The sequence below is a fragment of the Sus scrofa genome, chromosome 1 (assembly GCF_000003025.6).
Source record: "Sus scrofa isolate TJ Tabasco breed Duroc chromosome 1, Sscrofa11.1, whole genome shotgun sequence".
Lineage (NCBI taxonomy): Eukaryota > Metazoa > Chordata > Mammalia > Artiodactyla > Suidae > Sus > Sus scrofa.
Genome location: NC_010443.5, coordinates 74,406,151 through 74,432,221, shown reverse-complemented (window position 1 = coordinate 74,432,221; position 26,071 = coordinate 74,406,151). Strand labels below are relative to the sequence as shown.

General features: G+C 38.5%; 1 protein-coding gene across 4 annotated transcripts in view; it reads right to left on the bottom strand.

The window, feature by feature from the left end:
• Nucleotides 1-26,071, bottom strand: part of AFG1L (AFG1 like ATPase) — a 223,346-nt gene that overhangs the window by 158,545 nt on the left and 38,730 nt on the right. For all 4 annotated transcript variants that reach the window (XR_002343776.1, XR_002343774.1, XM_021090788.1 and 1 more), the window contains exons 3-5: nucleotides 11,571-11,622; nucleotides 3,247-3,348; nucleotides 2,421-2,551 (exon numbers count right to left, since the gene is read on the bottom strand). Coding sequence is in view for 2 of the 4 variants with exons in the window: in XM_021090788.1 (XP_020946447.1) it covers nucleotides 2,421-2,551; nucleotides 3,247-3,348; nucleotides 11,571-11,622 (285 nt within the window). In the remaining 2 variants the exon portion in view is untranslated. The remainder of the gene's footprint in view (nucleotides 1-2,420; nucleotides 2,552-3,246; nucleotides 3,349-11,570; nucleotides 11,623-26,071) is intronic.

The following is a 26,071-nucleotide window of genomic DNA, read 5'->3' as shown; positions in this document are numbered from 1 at the left end:
CGGGCGTAGGCCGGCGGCTACAGCTCCGATTAGACCCCTAGCCTGGGAACCTCCATATGCTGTAGGAGCGGCCCAAGATATGGCAAAAAGACAAAAAAATTTTTTTGTGTTTTTTTTTGTGTTTTTTTTTTGTCTTTTTGCCATTTCTTGGGCCGCTCCTGCAGCATATGGAGGTTCCCAGGCTAGGGGTCGAATCGGAGCTGTAGCTGCCAGCCTACACCAGAGCCACAACAACGCAGGATCCGAGCCGCGTCTGTGACCTACACCACAGCTCACTGCAACGCTGGATCTTTAACCCACTGAGCGAGGCCAGGGATCGAACCCTCAACCTCATGGTTCCTAGTCAGATTCGTTAACCACTGCACCACGACGGGAACTCCAAGACAAAAAATTTTTTAAAAAAATTTAAAAAATAAAAAAGAAAGCTGATATGGGGTAAGGGGAGAGATCAATTAGGAGGTTGGGAATTAACATAAACACACTACCATATATAAAATAGATAACCAACAAAGACCTACTATATAGCACAGAGAACTATACTCAACATTTTTTAATACCCTATAAGGGAAGAGAATCTGAAGAATATATATATAACTGAACCACTGTGCTACATACCTGAAACTAACACAATATTGTAAATCAAGTATACTTCAATAAAAACAAATAAACTCAAAAGAAAAAGCTGACACAAAACAAGTAACATAGAGAAATAGTACTTTGTTCACATCACTTGTTTCTCTGTTTCAATAAAACTTTGGTTTCTACATGGATAAAAAATTAACTGTGTCAATTCAATTTTCTTTGGAGATGTTTTGGTTAAAAAACTCATAATGAGAAACCAAAAGAGATGGCTGTCACTGATTCATCACTGACTTTTGTTGTAAAGACCGGTAACTGTTCACTTGTGTTATTTTTAGAACTAAATGAGGCCCTTCTCTTTGGAAGTACTTGTTCTTGGTGTACCTCTTTTCAAAAGAGCAGAGGAACATCTCTTCTCCACGAGCCTTTCCTTTGAAGACCTTTGCAGTTCTAGAATACAAAGGGTGAATGCTAGCCTGTCTTGATATGACCAAAGGGAGAAAGACGTAAAAATTCCTCCTTCCCAGATGATTCAGTACAACACCTTTCCTGTTGAAAATTCTCCTTTCTCCTCTGTCATAAATCAGGACCACTGTTAGCTGTGTGTATTGATTTGCTTGAAGAGACCTAGGTGCCTCATTTGGGATAAAGGTATCCTGGCCACATCATATTCCCACTAACTCAGTTTTTTAAGCATAGAAGAACAGGAAAGAACTCACTACCAATTTAAATGCATTAATTTCAGAGAATCTTAAAACTGGAAGAAGCTTTAAAATTCAACTAAGGAAATTTCCTCATTTCATTACAAATATTTTGTGAGGCTTAAATGAGATATATGAGTCACCCAGGGTCTGTCTCAGAGTAGGCATATAACATGTTAGTTTCCTACTCTTGAAGTTCTCTGGGCCTCTATGCTAGACAGTCAGACACATGAGTTTCTGCACTCAGCTCCAGAAATATTTTTTTTTAAAGCTTTGAGTGTGATGCCCTGTTTTTAAGCTATACTCAGTACTCGTGGATTTTTCTATTTTCAGTCCAATAATCAACTGCTCTTAAGATAAGCATCTTGGAAAAACCAGCTATTGCATTTGAGAACTACTAAAGAAAACAGTAAAATAAAGAGGAAGTAATTCTTAACCTAGAGTATCTTTTTAAATTTTTATCATCATTATTATTACTATTATAACATAGGGCATGACTTAGGATACAGAAAAAGCGTAACGCATAGTGTTTGCCTTGATGTGATATTTGCTCTCATAAGAAATAAAGATCAGGAGATAACTTACTACCAGGTTAAATGCACAATTTCAAATCCTAAAACTAGAATAATCTTTAAAATTTCAACTAGGGCAGTGCCCTCTCTTCATCACAGATAAGGTGTGAGGCTTAATGAGGTATGGGAATCACTCGTTTTTTACATAACACTTAAAAACTCAAACATCTTTAAAGACGTTATTTTGTAATCATTATATCATCTCCATCATAGTGTAGGGGAAATGTGAATCCACTGATGAGAATATAGTAGTAGACAAACTTTTCCTATAAAAGACTGAATAGCAAATACTTTAGGCTTTTCAAGTCATATATGATGTCTATTGCATTTTCTTTCTCTTTTTTAAATGACCCTTTAAAAATATAAAAATCTTTCTTTTCTCATGAGCCATACAAAAGCAAATGGGCCATATCTGTCTCGTGCAGACCATGGTTTGCCAACCTCTGGACTACATAATAAAATTAAAGTCATAACAGATAATGTATTAAATCAATTTATAAAATAGAATTTAAATACTCATACTTCACTCAGTATATAATTCTACACTTATGAAACATCTCTACCTTACCTGAAATTCATCAAAACATAAGAGACATGCTTCTTCACTGATTTCTTCAGCTATGGGAGCTATCGGATCATATGATTTAGCCATGAATCCTGGTTTCCTTTTCGGCAAACTCTGTTTAAGGCGGTGTATTCCTTAAATGAAATTAAACCAAATGCCATATTAATAGTATATTTTAGACAACCACAATAAATTTTTTAATATGTATATGAAACATTAGTGTGAACATAAAAATGAAGTTTAAATTCCAGAAACAAATACGATTATTGAGGTTAGTTGCATTTTCTCTACCTCAACGTAAATTGTTCACATATGTGAGGCTTTAACATTTCTTATTCATCCTTAGTAGAAAGAGAAAATGCCTGACCTTCACAGTTACCTCTACTCTCTTATTTGGAAATGCTGAATTTGTCTTTAAGACCAAATCTGGACACAGTACCAATCGTTTCAATATAGCACCGAACAAATGAAGCCAAATAAAATTTTTCTTACATCAAAAATCTAATGTTTTAAAAGAGTAAAAGATTAAGAACTTTATAAGATGAGGAAAATTATTTGGTAATGTCTACCCATTTCAAAATCACTTCTTTCAGGGAGTTCCTGTTGTGGCTAGCAGGTTAAAGGACCCAACACTGTCTGTGATGATGTAGGTTGGATCTCTGGCCTCACTTAGTAGGTTAAAGATCCAGTGTTGCTGCAAGCTACAGTGTAGGCTGCAGCTGCCGCTCCAATTTGACCCCTGGCCAGGAAATTCCATATGCCACATGTGCGGCCATAAAAAGAAAAAAATAGATAAAATAAAATCACTTCTTTCAGATCATTAACTTACTTTTGTGAACATCTAGCATGAAACCATGAAAGTGAACCCGTTTTTTCTTCTCCATTTCCACATAAGCATAAAACATGTCCATCACCATTGTTTTCCCTGTACCTTAAAAAAAAAAAAATTATTAAACAGTATGTACTGATTGCTCTAATAATTGTTCATTAGATTTGGGATAATGAAACCACACTCTGCTACTGGAAAGCCTAAGACTGTGTTACTTTTTCAAAAAGAAGTGTTTATTTTTTATGTTAAACTAGTTAAAAATAAAATGTTGATATTACCCTTTTCTGTTAAAATCCTGTTTTTAGGAAATAAACATAGAGTTAACATTACAGAGACTATGTCCTCTTAAGAACTATGTTCATGGAGTTCCCCTTGTGGCTCAGCAGAAACAAATCTGACTAGTACCCATGAGGATGTAGTTTCAATCCCTGGCCTCGCTCAGTGGGTTAAGGATCCGGCGTTGCCATGAGCTGTGGTGAAGGTAGCAGACACAGCTCAGATCTGACGTTGCTGTGGCTGTGGTGCAGGCTAGCGGCTACAGCTCTGATTCAACCCCTAGCCTGGAAACTTCCATGTGCCGTGGGTGCAGCCCTAAAAACACCAAAAACAAAAACAAAAAACTATGTTCACAAATTGGCAAGATTTACGGATTATTCATTCTTCAGTCTCTCTTCCAAAAAGCACCAATATGAATAAAATAACTTAGTAATTAAATAAACATGGATTGGGCCATTACTAAGCATGAGGAACTGTCTTAGGCACTATGGGAAAATTCAAAAGTGAAAAATAAGAAAACACAGATTAGCGTCTAACATAAATACTGAAACTAAATAAGAGATGTAGATTAGAGCTGTTGGATTGCCAATTATAACCCTATTTTTTGGCCATGCCTGCAGCATGGAAAAATTCCTGGGCCAGTGATCAAATCCATGCCACAGCAGTAACTAGAGTCACAACAGTGACAATGCTGGATCCTTAACCCACTGACCCGCAAGGGAACTCCTATAACACTTTTTTTAAAAAAGCTGAGAATATAGGCTTTCAAAATGAGGCCTACCTGAGGAAATTCAGATACAGTTAACCCTTAAAATTAAAGTATCTAATTTTCAGCACTCTGAAACTTTTAATCACTATGATTGCATTAGTAATTGAAGAGTCAAGAGCCTAAGCATTTAATAAGGCACACGCAGGAAGCCTATTCCCTTGCAGAAAGCCCAAAGCTTCGGGATGCTGGCAGTAGTCAAGCTTGGCTCATACCTGGCATTCCCAGGCAGGCAGGCTAGGGGATGTTGGTACTGTCTTTCATTCTCACTGCTTCCTCAACAACCACCCCACCACAGTGGCCAGGCTCTCTTCACAGGAGCAATTACTAACCTTGAAGGCAGCTCAGAAAAATGATTTGAGTTTTAAATCTATTGAGCTTTCCTCCACTCCATCAGATGACTTTGGGTCCATACCATTTGAATTGTCAGAAAGTTTTTTGTTTATGAAAATAAAATTCATCAAACAGATTTTTTAACAAGGAGATCATTTAGATTGAAAAGCAATTTTTGCAAAATATTCAGTACAGGAGTTCCCGTCGTGGCACAGTGGTTAACGAATCCGACTAGGAACCATGAAGTTGCAGGTTCAATCCCTAGCCTTGCTCAGTGGGTTAAAGATCCAGTGTTGCCATGAGCTGTGGTGTAGGTTGCAGACGTGGCTCAGATCCCGTGTTGCTGTGGCTCTGGCGTAGGCCAGGGGCTACAGCTCTGATTCGGGCCCTAGCCTGGGAACCTCCATATGCCGTGGGAAGCAGCCCTAGAAAAGGCAGAAAAACAAAACAAAACAAAACAAACAAAAAAAATTCAGTACAAATCTCTTGATACAGTGAGTGGCAGCAAATTTTATACTATTACATTCACACAATGAAGTAAATTAATAAAGTTTCAAATTCTGCTGCATGAAGCATAGTGTACTGACATATCCAGAAAAAAAATTATAAATTGTCTAACCAAAAATGTGAACACTACATATTTGAGCATAATCTGTGTGCTAACTCTTTTTCCAAAATGGGCTTAAAATATAACAAAACTATCATATGAAAAGGAAATAAAAGCAAAAAGAAGAAATTACAAAGGAAAAAGCTGATAGATTTAGCCACATGAAATCCAACCTTCTGAATATCAAAATCACCATAAATAAAATTAATATTCTTAGTTATGTAATCAACATATTTTTACTGATTGCTTACCATGTGTGAGGCTATATTCTAGGTGCTTAAGATAAGGCAATGAAATAAACTGACAAAAATCTCTGTCCTCATGGTACTTGGGAGAATAAGCTTACATATCATTAAGATACAAAGAGCTCTTGGAAACTAAAATATACAGCTTTTTTTTTCCTGTCTTAACTATCTTCCTTCTGAAAACTTCTCTACTGAGTATGTTTCTTTGAGGGTAGTATCAACCACAAGTTGGGTCAATCAAAATACCCCATAACCCTATACACTGTCGTTGGTCCTGCAGTGGGGATATGACCCAGTTAGGTCAGCAGTCCCCAGGAGGAGTTAATATGGATTCTGAAAATGAGAATGGCCCCTTCTCCTTTTAAGAGATCAATCTAGAAGATTCCAGGAGCCATCTTTCCTATAGCATAAAAAAATGATGACCAAGAATGAAGCCAACAATAAGAAAAGTAGAACCAAAAGGTGACAGAGAAGAGAAAGGGATGGAGGGAAGAAAAGACTCCTAAATTATCATTTAAGTTCAGATCTACTTGATTTAACCATTAAACCAACAAATAATTCCATCTCTAGTTCAGTTAATTCAGCTGGCTTTTTTTTTTTTTTTTCCTTCACTGAAACTGAAAGGATACTGAACAATATAGAATTAACGGGGGAGAGGGTGATTAATGTGCAAAGAACTTAAGTATTCAAATGACACACAAAAACTAAATATCTTTAAATATATATTTTTTAAGTTTAACTCTGCTAGAAATAAAAGGAATACAAATTAAAACACCAATGATATATCATTTTATGTTGGCAAAGACAGGAAAATAAGCACTCTGACATATTTCTGAAAGCCAGTTTGGTCATGTCTATCAAAAGGTTTAAAAATACTCAGAAACAAAATCAATTATGGAAAATATTTTTGCTATCTAAACTATTTCAAAGTTCAATCCCAATCAAAATTAATTTAGGAGTAACTTGACAACATAACTCTAAAATTGACCTCCCAGGAGTTCCCGTCGTGGTGCAGCAGGAACCAATCCGACTAGGAACCATGAGGTTGCAGGTTCGATGCCTGGCCTCACTCTATGGGTTAAGGATCTGGTGTTACTGTGAGCTGTGGTGTAGGTTGCAGATGCAGCTTGGACCTGATGTTACCGTGGCTGTGGTGTAGGCCAGCAGCTGTAGCTTTGATTCGACCGCTAGCCTGGGAACCTCCATATGCTGCAGGTGCAGCCCTAAAAAGCAAAATAAATAAATAAATGAGTAAAATAAAATAGACCTCCTAGTAAAAAATAAAATAAAATAGGAGTTCCCACTGTGGTGCAATGCGATCAGCAGCATCTCCGGATTGCTGGGATGAAGGTTTGATCCCTGGCCCCTCTCAGTGGGTTAAGGATCTGGCATTGCCATGAGCTGTGGTGTAGGTCGCAGACGTGGCTCAGATCCCAAGTTGCCGTGGCTGTGGTATAGGCCAGCAGCTGCAGCTCCAAGTCAACCCCTAGCCTGGGAACCTCCATATACTATGCAGCCCTAAAAAGCAAAAAAGAAAGAAGAATGGAATTCTGACACATGCTACAACATGGATGAATCTTGAAGACACTATGCTAGGTGAAATAAGCCAGAAACAAAAGAATAAATATTACATGGCCCCACTTATATGAGGTACCTCGAGTAATAAAATTCATGGAGACAGAAGTAGAATGGTGGTTTCCAGGGACAAGGAGGGAGGGGCTTATAGGAGTTATTGTTTAATAGATACAGAGTTTCAGTTCGGGAAGATAAAAATGTTTGGGAGATGAAGAGCATTGATGTTTGCACAACAATGTCAATGTAGCTAATACCACTGAACTGTAGGCTTAAAAATGGTTAAAATGGTAAATTTTGTGTTATATCTATTTTGCCAAAATACCAAAACTAATACATTAAACACACACCCACCCTACAATTAACATGATACTAACTGCAGAAAACTGAACACTTTTCCCCTAAAATTTGACATAAGACAACGACATCCACTGTCATTATTTCTATTCAAAATTGTATTGGAGTTCCTAGCTAGTACCATGAGGCAAGAAAAAGCACTAGAAGGCATACAAGTTGTAAAGGAAAAAGTAAAGTTGTTTTTATTCACAGACATGATTGCATATATAAGAAATCCTGAAGAAGCTCCCAAATAACCAGTAGAGTTAATAACTGAATTTATCAAGGTCATCAAAAATCAATTGATTCTATATACTAGCAGTGATCAAACAGAAATTAAAATTTTATAATGCAATACCATGTGCAGTAGCATTAGAAATCAAAGTAGGGAGTTCCCATTGTGGCTCAGTGGGTTAAGAACCTGACATAGTGTCTGTGGAGATACAGGTTCAATCCCTGGCCTCGCTCAGTGGCTTAAGGCTCCAACCTTGCAGCAAGCTTCGGCATAGGTCATAGGTGTGGCTCACATCTGGTGTTGCCGTGGCTGTGGGCCAGGAGCTGCAGCTCCAATTCTACCCCTAACCAGGGAACTTCCATATGCCACAGATGTGGCTTTAAAAAAAGAAAAAGAAAAAGAAAAGAAAACATAAAGTATACAGGAATAAATTTATCAAAAAACATGGCAGATCTCTGCACTACAAACCACAAAACCCTACTGAGAGAAATTAAAGATATTTTTAAATGAAGAAATATACCATGCTCTTTGACTGGAATACTCAAAAGTTTAAATAATCAATTCTCTGTAAGATTATCCTATAGATTCAACATAACCTCAATCAAAATCCCAGTATTTTTTTAAAGAAATTATAGCTAGTTCTAAAATGAATGTGGAAATGCAAAGGCCATAGGATAGCCAAAACAGCCAAAACAATCTCGAAAAAAGACAAAGTTTGAAGACTCACATCACACCACAGAGATGCATCAGTAAAATCTAGGTTGGAGGAAATCCTACAGGACAAAGAAGTTTTTTTGTATGTATGTATGTATATGTGAGTGGTATGCACATTCAAGCATACAGTACCTCAGGACATAAATATATTTCTTACAGTGAGTCATGTTCGAAAATATTTCAAAGCCATTGCCACAATTTGTAAGCTTTGGGTGAACAAAGGCTGTGTCACTATTACATCTCCAGAAACAAGAGATTGCCTGGCACAAGGCAGATGCTCAACAAACATTTGTGAAGTGACAGGAGATGCTGGGGGAAAGTAGGGAAGAAATCAACACTAAGTTTCACCTACTTCACAGTTTTTTCATTGGTCTCTGCAGAATCCTAAATAAAACTCTGTAATCTTCTCAAGATAAGATACTTATTAGGAAAGCCATTTGTAAAACCTAAAACTCTTATTAAAGTTCTAGCTTTTAAGCCTATAGTTGGGAAGCCAAAATGACTACTCGAGAGCCCCCTCTAGTGGCACCCTTTTCAGAGCTGACCTCCTGCAGGAAGAAGCTGAAAGTAGAGCCTCCCTCACTGCCTCCTACTCCAGCGGAATTTTACTTTCCAACTCCTAAACTTAAAATCAGCCTACCTTTCCACCGATCAAATTATCAACGTAAAACAGGTGAGGTTAAACCAGGAGACAGCAAAAAAGTGACTGATAAACACAAATGTACTTTATTTTCTTCTAAGCTACCAGAGAAATCATTAACCCTGCCATCACCACTCAGTGTGCTAGTCAAGAGCTGAAACCATGCTGTAAGAAAGCCAGTTGTAGGGTAAAAACACAGCCACAAGATACTATTACTGCAGCTTTTGCCTTGTGCATGAGATGTGCTAATAAGCACTTTATTAATGAAAACATTGAAATATTGAACCATGATATCAATGATCTTGGGGTTCCCTGAATTGAGGGTCTGAGTCAATCACCCCAACACATCTAGGAAGAAAGAGTAGAGTTACAGGGCCAAGCCAAGGGCAGGAATAAGGAGAAGGAAGGGGACACTATGAAACAGACATCTCTTTTCCATCAAGTCTTTCAAAAATTTAATACTTGTTTCCTAAGTCTAAAAAAAGGAAAATAATAAAGAATAAGAGCTTATAAAGGCATTCTGAGTCTATTCTCCCAGAATCCAAGCCCCCCAAATAAGAATCTGACCAATCTTTTATTACCTATTTTGTAAGTATTCTAAACTAAACTAAGTATGGCCACCAAAATGTTGATCTCAGTTCCCATTTCAGATTTCCTTTCTCTTCCTCTCTCTACATTGTAAAGATATTCCTAGCCAAAGGTTGCCACACCCCCAGCCTGTGTGAATATCCCATGCTATCATGTTTTTTCAAATTCTTTTAAGCATTCAGATGAATTATGTTTATTGTACCTCCCTTCAATTCCTTAGATATGGCTGTATTTTCCAAACTAAAATCCAACGTCTTTCATAGTTGTTGTTGTTGTTGTTTTAAGTCCTTTTGCAGAAGCAGAAACAGTTATGCTTTAACTAACCATCTCCATTTATGGTTAAGTGGTTAAGGTAACAGGAGAAAAAAAGATGCTGATTTTAGCAATGACTGAACACAAAAGTGAAGGTTTAGGAAGTAAACGTTCTCCAAAGGGGCAAAAAAAGGAGAGAAGACAGCAGAATGAGATCTGTCTACAATACTTAAAGTTGCATACACATAAAACTGGCTGGTATAAATTACATTCTAAATAAGAAGTAAGTATACATTGGTGTCAAAATTACCAACTAGCCAATGAACTAAGAAAATGAATAGTTTGAGTTTATTTCACATTTTTTAAATCTACAAGTTTGAAGAACTTGAAGAATCTCTATCATTCATTTTTTGAAACAGAACAATTCTCTATTTATTAGGTTTTCTAAATCTATAAATATAAAAAAGGCATTTAGAGGCATTAGTAAACAAACCAGAAGAGGGAGGACCCAGAAAAGCACAGTTTGATCTTTTTTTTTTTTTTTTTTTTTTTTTTGTATTTTTGCCTTTTCTAGGGCCGCTCCCACAGCATATGGAGGTTCCCAGGCTAGGGGTCTAAACGGAGCCATAGCCACCGGCCTACACCACAGCCACAGCAACGCCAGATCTGAGCTGCATCTGTGACCTACTAAAAAGCTCACTACAATGCCGGGTCCTTAACCCACTGAGCAAGGCCAGGGATCGAACCTGCAACCTCATGGTTTCTAGTAGGATTTGTTAACCACTGAGCCACAACGGGAAATCCCAAGCACAATTTGATCTTTAAGGCAGTGTATGTAACTACTTATTCAACTCCTATTATTTTTTTATCTACCTAGGATCATTAATTTCTGCCACCAACTTCCTCACAATACAGACTTGCAATGGCTCTAGGGGAGCTTGAAGCTTGTTTATCAGTCGAGGCCCAAAAATGACCTCGTTACATTAAATGTGCATTCGGAGGATGCAGTGAAAGAAATGACTGACAAGCCACAAGGCCAGAAGAAGGAGGAGACACCCTCATGACAGCAGTGAAGGTAGGTAACCGGTGAAAGGTTTGGGACCAGGAGCAAAGGGTCTGTTTAAAGGAAACAGAAACCAGAAAACAGACAACTCCAACAAGAATGAAGTCAGGGGAGAAGCAAGACAACAGCAACTGATTAGGAAAAAATAGAAAGTAAGCAATAATTCATAAGGATTCCAAGAAAAGGTGAGTCTTTGTGCCCAATGCATGAGAACAGGAGACCAAGGAAATGTTGCCAGTCGTTCAGAATGTCCACTATCATTAAATTAAAAATAATAATGAGACTGAGGACAAGGGCTTAGATTACAGGTAGAAATACTAGTGGAAATTAAAAGTAAAAATGAACAGCTTTTTTTTTTTAAGTATTAAGCTGAGTCAGATGGCACTGAGCAATGAGATTCTGATTTATCTAATAACCTATCTAGAGGTGATTTCCTTCCCCAAGATCAACTCACATAATACATTACTGTTTGCACCATAACATGCTAACTAATCCTGCCTTCAACAGCAGTCACCCTGTGAGAAATAAATAAATAAGAACTAAGATAACTACCCTCCTCTCCTCTCCCCTATTTTACCTCCTCTCATCCTATTCCCTTGCTGGTGGTGGTTTGAGGGATAGAAATAGAAGTTATTCCTGAGTGAAAACTGGGAAACTTTCTGTTTGGACCACTTAAAACTTACTTTAACACACTTACCAACATCTCCATAAACATACAGGCCCCTTGGAGGTTTGCTCCTTGAAAAAAGCTGCAAATTAAGAACAAATTATAAATCTCTAACATGGAAATAATTTAATGTCATCATATATATAGTATTCCTAACAACAGGGCTAAAATGGGCTATTGCAGCATAGAATAAGTACAAAAAAAAAACAATGTGAAAGGCTATGAGGCCCCACTTAGATTTAATATAGGAGGCAAGAATCATATTAGCTCAGAGCAAGGCTCTGAAGTTACACAACTTAAGTTTATATCCCTTTAAAATTACTAACCATGTAATCTTCCCCTGCTTTCAGAAATGGGCTCCCCAGACCATAACAGGCTGGCTCATTCTCACCATGCGAGAGATCAGAAGCCTTTTCCTGGAGAAACTGAATGGTCTCCAGAAAAAAAAGGCCCAAAGGCACTTACATATGGGTTTCTCCCAAAGAAAGAACTGGGTCCCTATTAGATAACCTTATAGTAGAGCACACTAGTCAACAAACCTCTTAAGATGGAGCCTTCAGTCAGTTCATTAGTATCTGAAAAGACTCTAAGGTGAATTGGCAGCCAAAAATCAATAGAAATTTGAAAAAGAAAAAAGAAAAAGAAAAAAACCCTTCCATTATGAAAGTTGGAGGCCACAGCAAATATACAGGGGTGAAAAACTCAGGGGAAACAGAGGCTACACAGACAGCAAAAAGAAACTTCGAAATTAAAATTGTACTCAATATAATCGGTATGCCACAGAAAAGAAAAGAAGTTATTAAAACTACAGCAGAAACAGGAGTTCCCCGTTGTGGTGCAGAGGAAACAAATCCGACCAGGAACCATGAGATTGCAGGTTCAATCCCTGGCCTTGCTCAGTGGGTTAAGGATCGGCGTTGCTGTGACCTGTGGTGTAAGTTGCAGACGGGGCTCAGATCCTACATTGCTGTGACTGTGGTGTTGGCCAGTCCAATTCGACCGCTAGCCATGGCATCTCTATATGCCGCAGGTGTGGCCCTAAAAAAAAAAAAAAAAAAAAAAAACTATATAGCAGGAGTAAAATGCAGTTTGTTGTTGTTGTTTTGTCTTTTCTAGGACTGCACCTGCGGCATATGGAGGTTCCCAGATTAGGGTTTGAATCGGAGCTGTAGCCTCCGGCAGTGGTTAATGAATCCAACTAGGAACCATGAGGTTGCAGGTTCGATCCCATTAGTCCTCATGGATATTAGTCAGATTCGTTTCCGCTGAGCCACGATGGGATCTCCTATAGCAATATTTAGAAGATGAAAAAGAGATATGGTTGTGGAGTACCCAAGGAAAAGATCCTCAAACATCTGGGATCATAAATATCTAGCACGGCACAAACACTGTTTAAGATGCAGATTTTACTCCAAATAAACTGATCAACAAAATGGATACTCCTCTAATGATAAATGTTAGATATTATCTAACTATATTATATACATCAAGTATGTTCACTTGGAGAGACAAGCTCATTTTCTCCCAATAAAATTTCAGTCTTCCAAAAATTACTGAAATTATTTCAAATGATTTTAAAATCTATATTTTAAGGGGAAAATCAGAGGATCGAATGGAGAACAGTAAGACTCTTTAGAAGGCTGTAAAATGGGTCCTAAAGAAGTTTTTAATTCTTTATTCATAGCGGTGAATTCAGGGAGAGTTAGGTTCACACAGTTTTCTTCAAAACAACTAACTTACACAGGAACTCACATCATTTACATGCTTCTAATTTACATTTTCTCACAATTTACCCTATTTTTCGGGTCCGTTAAATTTCCTTTTTCAATGTTTTAATTTCCTCTAATTTGTTCTTCTGTCTCAGGGCACTCCACCCTGGCACAGTTCCTGGGTGCTGGGATTCTCCATGTGCTCCCATCCCTACACCCCCACCCCCACCCCCACCCCCGGGTCTCATCCATCCTGCTCTCCACTGTGGGATGCTAGCCTTGCTGGCTGGTACTGCCCCTTGGAGGTACTCCTTCCAGGAGACAGGAGGGAGGGGGTAATCCCTTTCCCTCCCTGCTTCGGTGCCCTGTCTCTGGAAGAGCTGCATCCCTCCAGAACCCCCAGGCCCTGGGGCCACAGCTCCAGCTCTATTCAGGCTCCTCCTTCACTCCTTCATCCCTTGTTTGCTGCCTTGGGCCTGCCCAGCCCGAGACTAAGTCATCTCTTGATTGAGTCTCTATTTGAAACTGCTGTGAACAGTTTCCTGCCAGGACTCTGATATATGCCCAGCTCCTAAAATACACAGTCTTTACACAAAGACTTGAAAATCTGAATGTGAGTTTCTCCAGTGACCAGTTATAAGATTTGACATGTTACTTATATCTTAGGGAATTTGTGAAGTAGCAATGATGACACCTTCTCTAATGGGCTTTTGATAAAGATCCAGTGACATTGTACAATGATGGTAAGCAGATGGTAAGTACAGTGATGTGCAGATGGTAAGCCTAAGACAGTGGAAAACTGTCACCTACCTCCACTAAACGTAAAAGACATAGAGGAAGAGTATTAGAGTTGAACCCAAAAGACCTGGGTACAAATTCTGGTTCTGCTACTTAGGAGCTGTGTGACTCTGGGTAAGCCACACCCAACACTACAAGCTGCCATTTCCTTATCTATTGGGTGCAGCGCAGGACACAGGGGAGTGTCAGGTCACAGCCCACCCCTGCATGCCTAATCACAAGGCCCACTTGCTCACACTGAAGACTGCAGACTTCATGTAGTGGTATCTGCTTGTATTCAAACGTGTGGACCATGAAAAAAGAAACACCAAACCCTTTGACACACCCCTCTCAAAGACCTGAACATTAATGTACACTCAAGCTATTTTTTATCTCGGCAAACTCTACAAATCAAGAATACATTTAAAAACATGAAGCACAATTTCAAATATCACCCATGTTCTAAGCCATAAAGGAAACCTCAATAAATCCAAATAATCACTGTACTCCAACCATTATGGAATAAAACTAGAAATAAATGATGGAAGGATGGCTAAAGGATTGCTAAAAATAGAAAAATCTCATACTAAGATACTGACTTTCCCTCCTGTTCATTCAGACTTCTGAAGATTGCTGAGGAACATCTGAAAGCCCTGAGGAGAGTTCCTCCATCGTGTCAAACCCTCTATCGTATCAACAAGTCTATTTCGCTGGTTAGTTCACCCTCTGTCCCTGCAGCAATTCTCTGGAGCCTTCTCAGCTTCATGCAAGCTAAACTACACTTCCTCTATCGCTTTAAGTAGATGTCTACTTCTTCATAAAGAGAAAACAGAAGACATTGGGTTGGAACTCCTTCAACTTCCTATACAAAATTGCAATCCCACCCATATCTGCACCCCCCTTCCTCTCTCCCTCCTGGGACAAAGGAAGATGCTTCCTCTTCCTATGCAATCTTCTATCAATTTCTGGATTTCAGTCCTCACCTCCCCCACCACTTTCTTAGGAACCATAGCCTGTCAAGTTAAATTTTTCACTTCTCTTGTAATTCTTCTCCTCAGCATCTTTATGAACATCTTCCTGTGAATTTATTTTTAGTCTTGAAGTGTAATAAACCCCCAAACTTTAAAAAAAAAGATAGATACATTAAAAGAAATAAACATTTCCGTTGGAGGGAAAAAAAACTAAGAAAGGTAAAAAGGCAAATAATAAATTGCAAAAAATTGTAACATTTATTGCAGGCAAGAACTTATTTCCTTAGTTTAACAAAATAGCCTTTAAATCAATAACAAAAACAAATGGCAAATGGCTTAAACCTTTGAAAGTATACTTAATCCCATTCAAAATAAGAAAGATGTGACTTAAAATAACAATTGAAATATCACCATGACAAAAATCTAAAAGTCTGAGAGGATACAGTATAATCAAAGATGTAGGGAGATAGGAAGGCTCATAAACGTAAAATTATGAATTGCTACAACCTCTTTGGCATTGTCTATCAGAACGTAAGGTGTATACCCTTTAAAAATTCCATTTCTAAAGGAGTACCTACACATGTATTCAAAGATGCAGGTATAGTCCACTAATAGGATATGTTATCATTCCATTATTTGGGTAGGATATCAGTATACTTATATGATAGAATACTATACCATTATTATAAGCTATTAAATTGTGGAACATTCAAATGAAAGAAAGAGAAAGCTCATGGGGGGGTGGCTCTGCAAGAAACTGTCAACAGTGAATGTCTCTGGAAAGGGAATGGAGGTGATAAGAGTTTTAATTAAACATTCTTTCATAACGCTTTAATTTGTTACCAAGAATACATGGGTTTTTTTCCCTTTCCATTAAAAAGTTTGATTTAAAGAAGAGAAGATAATGCTTCTGACAGAGGACCCATTGGCCACAACACAAGAAGAGTTAAGGAATAAAAAAAGGTATTATGTACGAAGAGAATAGGACTAGAAAAGAGATGTCAGTGATTACAGACTTTAACAAGGCATTAGAAGATGGTATGTTGACAGAGGAGGGTTAGCTGAGAAAGCAGGGTGACAAAGGCAGAAGACAGAGTGACCCTCGAGAGACAGGCCCCGAGGGTTGGCATCTGGGAGGGGAAGATCTCAGAAACAAAGGGCCTTGTGGGAACCATGAGGAAAAGTGGGGGAGAAGGATGGAGCGAACATATGCATGAGAAGTCACATACAACCACAGCCACCACCTGCCACCCCCACACAGCGCCTAGAAGACAAGCTCCTGATGCTGCTAAACTACAACAGGATCTCCTCCTGGCAGGGACAGGGACATAAACCACTTTAGTGTCCACAGCACAACACACAGGGCAGACGCTCAAAAATGAGTGTTGAATCAATGCCTTAATGAATTATAGGCAATGGTGAGCAGTAACAAACAGCAAAAGCAAAAAATCTGGATATAGACTACACACAGAAACAAAAGATGAGAGCTGACTCATTATCATAAAAATCTCCCCCTCTCACTCCTGTACTGTCTTTTGTTGGGATCCCTATCTCTGGTTTATAAGTCACTTGCTAATTGACTGATCTTCCCTACCATCAATATTAGTTACCTAATGTATTTTAAAACTTTATATTAACAAAAGCAAGAAAAATAGAACAAAGTCTGAAGGCAACAGTAGGAAAATTTTGTTGGACCATATGCTTTGAGTTCATCCCAGAATCAATGTGGATAGTTCCAAACAGCCATTAGTTCTAAAATAAATCAGCCTTCTTTACGTTTATTACCTTAATCATAGCCTCGCATAAACAAGTAAACACAAGTGTCTTGAGGTGATGGTGATTATAATCATAGTCAGAGGGCCACTGGATTCTCAGCACTTTAGAATAAGTGATCCTTCCGTGGCCACAGCAACTTCAGTCAGACGTCTCTCAAATGTTTCACAAAAAGACTTGGTGAAATATGGAATTTTAGTGCAAACACCGTATTACTAGAAAATACCTCAGGAGTTCCCGTCATGGCTCAGCAGTTAATGAACCTGACAAGTATCCATTAGGACACAGGTTCAATATCTGGCCTCACTCAATGGGTTAAGGATCCGGTGTTGCCGTGAGCTGTGGTGTAGGTCGCAGACGCAGCTCAGATCCCGAGTTGCTGTGGTTATGACATAGGCTGGCAGCTACAGCTCCAATTCAACCCCTAGCCTGGGAACCTCCATATGCTGTGGGTGTGGCCCTAAAAAAAAAAAGAAAAGAAAAGAAAATACCTCAAATGCATGTCTTCTTTTTGGAAGTTATCTTTACATATAACTATGCCTCAACTCCTTCGCGCATCCATTCCATTCCACTCTTTCCACAACTGTACAGCAGCCATATCCTTCAAGTGAGAATGACCCCACTCCCAGCTCTATGCTCTGCAACTAGATGAGGGGTCCAAGGATGAGCTTATGACCTAAGTTCTATCAAGCAGGGCTCTGTTCAACACTAAGTAAAAGAAAAGCTCTTGCCTTCTGGGCAATATGATGCATAGATGTGATGGTAGTTTATCACTTTAACATAACCCAAGCTGAATACAAAGCCAAAATAATAGGAAGGCAAAATCAAGAAGATCTCCAAGTCAGTAATGGAGCCTGGGCTCTCATACACTGCACCTACCTATAGAATTTCCTGGACTTCTTCATGAGCCAACTGATTACTTGAAATGTCTAACCCAATTTTAGTTGGGTTTTCTGTTATTCACAACTGAAAGCATTCTAACTGATGTCATAATATGTTTTACTTAGCCATATTAGTGGCCTGATGTAAGTATTTATAAAAGTATCTGAAAGTATCTATTCTCAAGAGAAAACTATAATAAAACAGTATGGTACTGGTAGTAAAACACATAGATCAATGGAACAGAAGAGAAAGCCCAGAAATGAACCCACACATATATGATCAATTAATTTATCTCAAAGGAGCCACAGGTATACAAAAGAACCAAGAGTAAAGGATAGTTTCTTCAATAAATGGTACTGGGAAAACTGTACAGCCACATGCAAAAAAGTGAAACAGGACTGCTAGCTTATATCATACACAAAAACCAACTCAAAATGGCTTATAGACTTGAAACCATAAAACCCTAAAAGAGAACAGGCAGTAAACTGTTTGACACTGGTCTCAGCAACTACTTTTTGGATTTGACATCAAAAACAAAGGCAACTGGAGTTCCTGTTGTGGTGCAGTGGTTAACAAATCTGACTAGGAACCATGAGGTTGTGGGTTCGATCCCTGGCCTTGCTCAGTGGGTTAAGGATCCAGTGTTGCCGAGAGCTGTCGTGTAGGTCGTAGACGCGGCTTGGATCTGGCGTTGCTGTGGCTGTGGCATAGGCCGGTGGCTACAGCTCCGATTAGACCCCTAGCCTCGGAACCTCCATGTGCCACGGAAGCGGCCCTAGAAAAGGCAAAAAGACAAAAAAAAAGAAGGCAACAAATGCAAAAATAAGCAAATGGGACTACATCAAACTAAAAAGCAAAAGAAACAATCAACAAAATGAAAAGCAATCTACCAAATGAGAAAAAACACTTTCAAATCCCACATTTGATAAAGGGTTAGTATCCAAAACATACAAAGAACTCATACAGCTCAACAGCAAAAAGAACCCAATTTAAAAACGGGCACCAGGAGCTCCCATCATGGCTCAACGGTTAACAAACCCAACTAGCATCCATGAGGAGCAGGTTCGATCCCTGGCCTTGTTCAGTGGGTAAAGGATCTGGAATTGCTGTGAGCTGTGTGTAGGTCGAAGACGGAGTTGGGATCCTGCATTGCTGTGGCTCTAGCATAGGCCAGCAGCTACAGCTCCGATTGCACCCCTAGCCTGGGAACTTGCATATACCTTGGGTACGGCCCTAAAAAGACAAAAAAAAAAAAAAAAAAACCTTAAAAAATAAAAATGGGTAGAAACTGGAGTTCCCTTCATGGCGCAGTGGTTAACGAATCCGACTAGGAACCATGAGGTTGCAGGTTCGGTCCCTGCCCTTGCTCAGTGGGTTAAGGATCTGGCATTGCCGTGAGCTGTGGTGTAGGTTGCAGATGCGGCTCAGATCACGCACTGCTGTGGCTCTGGCATAGGCTGGTGGCTACAGCTCCAATTAGACCCCTAGCCTGGGAACCTCCATATGCCACGGAAGCGGCCCAAAGAAATAGCAAAAAGACAAAAAAAAAAAAAAATGGGCAGAAACTCTGAAGAGACATTTTTTCCAAAGAAGTCATACAGATGGCTGACAGGCACATGATAAGATGCTTATCACCAATTATCAAGATATGCAAAACAAAACCACAATGAGCTATTATCTCGCACCTGTTAGAATGGCTACCATCAAAAAAAAAAAAAAAAATGAGAAATAAGTGTTGAGGATGTGGAAAAAAGGGAACCCTGATGCACTGTTGGTAGAAATGTAAATTGTTATAGCCATTACGGAAAACAGGATGGAAGTTACTCCAAAAGACAACTGCACCTCCTTGTTCACTGCAGTATTATTTACAATAGCCAAGACATGGAAACAACCTAAGTGTCCAATGATGGATGAATAGTGAAAGAATGATGAAAATATTATATACACCCAAACACACACATACACACTAGAATATTATTCAACCATTAAAAAGGAAGGAAATCCTGCCATTTGTGACAACATGGACAGACACTGAGAGCATTATACTAAAAAAAATAAGAGAAGGAGTTCCCATCGTGGCTCAGTGGTTAACAAATCCGACTAGGAACCATGAGGTTGTGGGTTCCATCCCTGGCCTTGCTCAGTGGGTTAAGGATCCGGCATTGCCATGAGCTGTGGTGTAGGTTGCAGACGCGGCTCGGATCCTGCATTGCTGTGGCTTTGGCGTAGGCCGGCAGCTGTAGCTCCATTAGACTCCTAGCCTGGGAACCTCCATATGCCGTGGGAATGGCCCTAGAAAAGACAAAAAAAAAAAGAAAGAAGAGAAATACAAATATCATATGACCTCATATGTGGAATCTAAAAAAAAAAAAAAAAACCTAAACTCAAAGGTATCTAGTCAAGAGAGTATCTCAAGTTTAGGAGACTTACCATAATAACCTAAATCAAAATGGAGGAGAATAAGAAAAGCAAGTGTCAGGAAAATATCATTAATTTTTTTTTAAAGAATATGAATATACTGCCAATTGTCCAATAAGGAAAGGCAATGATGTACTAGTGTTTTGGGTCCTAGTTGTTATACATGCACTCCAAACCATTAAATTTAGTAAAAATTTGTGTTTTGAATTTTATATACATAAAAGACCATTTTCACACAAAGAATCAAATCCAGGGTTTATATTCTTTAAAGTAAATATCTGATAATTGTTCTACCAAAATTTTATTAGACAAAATCAAATGTAAAGCATGAATCTTGGATCCAAACACACACATACACACAGTTAAAAAAAACATCTGGGGGACGACTGAAGAAATTTGAATATGGACTTCATATTTTAGGTTGTCAGATAAAATACACGATGAATCTGAATTTCAGATTGACATCAAACAATTTTTTTGTATATGTATGTCCCAAACATTACATGAGACATACATATACTAAAAAACCATTGATTATTTATCTGCAATTCAAGTATAACTGGACATTCCATATTTTTATTTGCTGAATTGGGTGACCCTATTTTAGTTATCACTACATTGATGTTAAATTTCTTGGGCGTGATAATGGTGATATAGTTATGCAGGAGAAAGCCCTTATTAGGAGATACATAATGAGGTTTTTGGAGGTTGAGTCTTATAATGCTACAACTTAATTTCAGATCATTAAAGAAAAAATATTGAGAGAGAGAGCAAATATGGCAAAATGTTAACCACTAGTGGTTTTAACTGTATTGTTGAAATTTTCCAAAATAAAAAGTGGGGAGAAACAAAACAAACAAACAAAAACAAAACAAAATTTGGTAAGGTAACTAATTACTGTATCACTCTTACTCTTGAACGAAGTCTAAAATTAGCCCAAAAGTACCTGCATATTTGCATGGTAGATAGTTGCTCTCAAAACTATTCCTTTAATTTCTGCAAAGCAAACATCTGTCACCATCATTCCCAATATTTTGATTTAATTATTCTAACTTTATCCTTGTTCCTTATGATATAAAAATTATGGCATTAAAAAATAACCCAAGGAGTAGCTAAGCAATGAGATCCTGCTGTATAGCACATGGAATTATATCTACTCACTTGTGATGGAACATGATGGAAGATAAAGTGAGAAAAAGGACATATATATATATATATAAATGACTGGGCCACTTTGCTGTACAGCATAAATTTACAGAACATTGAAAATCAACTATAATAGAAAAAAAAATCTTAAATAACCCAAGGTGATTCTCAACAAAGTCACAAGTTAAAATAGAATGTCCCTCACCTTCCTGGGTTACTGTCTATCTGCTAGTCCAGCATAACTTCCCTTCCAACAATGAGATAATAACGGTGATGCTTTAAAGTAAAGTGTTGTTTTCAATTTATTTAAAATGCAGGAATACCACTTTTCCTGTTTCTCCCCACTCCTCTTACCATTCCATTATTATTCCCCAAAATGACAGAATACGAGACAATGATTCCAGCTGGAATGCTGAGCATAATTACATCTTTTAAAACAAGCATTAAATCATTCTCAACATAGACTACTGTTTGATAAAAGTACATTATTCCAGGTTTCTAAGATCTTTAAAAGCTAAAGAATTAGCACCCATAAATTCTTAAGTGAAAGTCTTTTTAAAATGCCTTCAGCTGATTTGCCAAAGAACCCTTGTAACCCACGGTATACCAATTTGTTCAGTTTACTAATATAATTAAGCCTTTTAAGTACCTAAATAACTAGCAAGTGTGTGTGTGTGTGTTGTGGGGGGTTAAACCTATAAAACAACTACCATAAGAAATGGCTCAATTTCTGATTTAGAATTTGAAGATGGAAATGACTTTTTAATGCTCCATGTGTTCAAGCGACAAGCATTTCCAAGTGCCTATATGTGTGAGTGGGAGACAAAAGCAGGAGACAATTTCCTCAGCAAATCTGCTATGTTCACCCACTCCTGATACTGGAATTCTGGAGCAGCCTAGGTGAAGATAAGCCAGGTGTGATCTACTCCAGTCCACCACTCGTTCTGAGGGACGTCCAGGTCATGAGCATGATTCTCAAACTGACCCGGAGTTTAGCAAAAGAAGGATGGGAAAATATTCTTCAGTCTGAACCTGCTTGACGTTCTGAAATTGAGGAATTAAAGTGGCCTTCCTCGCTTCTCCTGGATTTTCTAAGAACTGATACTATGGAGGAAATGAGAACTCAAACATGTCCAAAGAGAAGTAAGTAATATAGGAACTTACGGGAAACACCTGTAATCTCACACAGACACATGGATAGACTCAGCCACCAGGACAACTGCTTTCAGAGTCGGCAGAGAATTATTTTTTGAATCTTCAGTGATGGCTTTGTTATTCATTCAAATAGTCATATCTTTTTCATTTAAAAATACGGATTGAGAATTGAGCACCTACTTTGTACCAGGCACCTACTTTGTACTAGGGTCTGCAGGCCTGGAAGAACCAGAAAACAATGACATTATACTTCCTAAAGGAGTATGTGGTCACCAGGTGGACAACGTGAGATGGGCCATAGTAAAAGGATAGGAGGACAGGCAGCATTAACAAAGACCCGGAGACAAGAGAAGGCCCCATTCTTCTCTAAGAATCTTCAACTAGCTTGTCACAGCTTGTGCTTTTATTGCCAGCAGAGAACAAAGATAGATGAGGTTGGCAAGAGGCTGGAACCAGGCAGGCTCTCAAGGACCTTGTAGAACACACTAATGAGTTTGTACTTTCTCTGAGGGCAGTGAGAAGCCTTAAGCAGGAGAATGGCTCAATCCGATTACCTGTTAGAAGTATTCCTGATACACTGTGAAGAATGCATCCAATGAGAAGAAACTGGAGGGAAATAAAACAATACCACTTGCATCTGCTCTGTTGAAAGCTCATTGTAAAACAGGGCTATACCTATCTTAGACGTTATAAAATAGGGCTATACCCCTTTTCTTTACATTCATTTTAAGGAATTTACAAAAGACATTCTCATCTGGGAGGTGAGGAATGGGAGAAATGGATGAAGGTAGTCAAAAGGTACAAACCCACAGTTAAAAGAACTAATTACCAGGGATGTAATGTACAACATGCTTAATATAATTAACACTGCTGTATGTTAAATGTGAAAGTTCTTAGGAGAGTGAATTCTGAGTTCCCACTGCAAGAAAAAACTTTTTTTGTCTTTTTCTTTTCTTTTGTATCTATATGAGATAATGGATTTCAGTGGACTTATTACAGTAATCATTTCAAGATGTACATATAAGTCAAATCACTGTGCTGGTTCACCTTAACTTATGTAATGCTATATGTCAAATATATCTCAATAAAATTGGAAGAAAAAAACTCAAAAAAAAAATCTCATCTAGGTTAATGGCATAGTTTTACCTTTAGAATCATGACAAAACTTAAGATGTAGTTGAATACATTGGTTTATTCTGGAGACTGAAGCAGACCCATTACACTGCTTCTCAAATTTCATTTTTTAAATGAGTCGTTGGCCTGTGTTAGTTCACAAAACAAAATGCAGCTTGACTCCCAATCTCACTTTCTTACAGATAATGCTGTCATTGGGTTAGGACATAATCTTTTGCTTCAGCTTTCATAAAAATTTGATAGAAGAAAATATTCATTTAAAAACATTTCTCAGAGTTCCTGTTGTGGTGCAGCGGAAACGAATCCGACTGTAACCATAAGGTTGTGGGTTTGATCCCTGGCCTCGATCAGTGGGTTAAGGCTCTGACACTGCCATGAGCTGTGGTGTAGGTCATAGACTCAGCTTGGATACTGCTGTGGCAGTGATTAGGCCTACAGCTGTAGCTCTGATTCAACCCCTTGCTTGGGAACTTCCATATGCTGCAGGTGAAGCCCTAAAAAGCAAAAAAAAATGTATATATTTCTGGGCCTGGCACAGCAGGTTAAGGATCTGGCACTGTACAGCTGCTGGCAAAAGTTGTAGCTGCAGCTCAGATTCAATCCCTGGCCAGGAAATTTCCATATGCCACAGGTGCAGCCGAAATAGATACATAGATGATAGATGGACAGACAGATAGATAGTTGCCTGGTCTTTAATAAAGCTGTAGCTATAGATGTTATCTATTTCATATCCAGTGCTGCTTATGATGTTCTAAAGGATAAATTACCAGGGATCAGGGATGCTTTACCTAAATCACACTGCTCAACCTGCTTCACCTATAGGAAATGCCGGTTCTATGAAGAGGAACAGAGACAATATTGTTCACTCCCTTAGCTGGGGGAGAGTAGGGAGAACTGAAGAAAAACAGCAAACCACCCATCCTGGATAAATAACTGAAGGGATCCAGACAGTTAGACCTCTTGCATCTCCTGAGAGAAAAGTCCACAGCCCAGCATTCTAGGTCTCTTGTTCTCAGCCTTCAGGTGATAGAAGACAGGTCAAGAAAAGCACCAAGACCTTAGGTTAGCACAGGTCTTTTCTCCCTGCTATATGCACTTGTTCTTAGGAGGGTGAGGAGCAATATTCAAATAAAAGATCATAGGTGCTAAAAGGAGATAATTTCTCATTAGGGGGAAAACAAAATTATTTTGTGGAAAACAGGAGAAAAGGAAAAGGAATTTTGTCCCCCGCTCCCCTTCCCCAATTCCCAGGTCTCTTTGGCTATGGTGTCTCCTCCCAAGAGATGGTAAAACCTGGCTGTCTATGTACCCCTGATTAACGGAAACAGAAATTTTCAGAGTAGCTCTACACTCTGTTTAATTCTCTCTCCATGACTCTAGAAATGCTTGATTTGGCTGTGTAAAAGTAATTCTAATTATAGTGATTTACATGAACTACTTACCATTTATGCCTAATTACCTCACAACACAATAACAATTATGCATACATTAAATGTGTCAATTAACCTGGTTGTAGGTTTTATTTGATAACAGAAGTAAAGTGTTCATAAATGCTCATTTTTCCAGAGTTTGTGGCTCATAGAGCATGGTCATCTGCTCATAATTTTTTCAAATTTTTATTAGAGGAAACAACATTATGTAGGTAAGTGAAAGCAGCCTGCCTAGAAATTTGTCTGCCACCAATTTTCTTCTCATTGATTAATAATTCTAGCATCTTGTGAAGAAGGTGTATTTTATTCTAACATTATGGTTTACCCTTACAGGAAAATTTCTTAGGAGTATGATTTTTTTTTTTTTTTTTTGTCTTTTTAGGGCTGCACCCACAGCATATGGAAGTTCCTGGGCTAGGGGTTGAATTGGAGCAACAGCTGCAGGCCTACACCACTGCGACGCCAGATCTGACACCACTGCGACGCCAGATCTGAGCCTCATCTGTGAAGCCTGGCTAAGTGACAGATATGATCTTCATTCCTATTTTCTTATGTAATCTTATTCTGTATCTCCATTTTTCTCAAACTCAAATGATTCTCTATTCCTTTTAACCAAAAGATGTAAACACAATAAGTCTTTTTCTCTATATAAAAATGAAACCATGTATTTTATTACACTCACAAGTGCTTTTTAAAAAGTAAAATTTTCAGGAGTTCCCATCATGGCACAGCAGAAACAAATCTGGCTAGGAACCATGAGGTTGTGGGTTCAATCCCTGGCCTCACTCAGTCAGTTAAGGATCCAGCGTTGCCGAAAGCTGTGATGTAGGTCACACACACGGCTCAGGTCTGGCATTGCTGTTGCTGTGGCTGTGGCGCAGGCCGGCAGCTGTAGCCCCAATTAGACCCCTAGCCTGGGAACCTCCATATGCCTCCAGTGTGGCCCTAAAAAGACACACACACACACAAAAAAAAAGTAAAATTTTCACTAGAGTTTTTAAATAAAGTACTACTAACATAGTTATTCAGTACTTTCTTCTAAAGACCTTCTAATAAAAGGGCAGTGGGAAGGTGGTTTGGTCAGTCAATTAAAGGAAAACTAGTTTCTTAGGCTGAAACATATTCTAATTCTTATC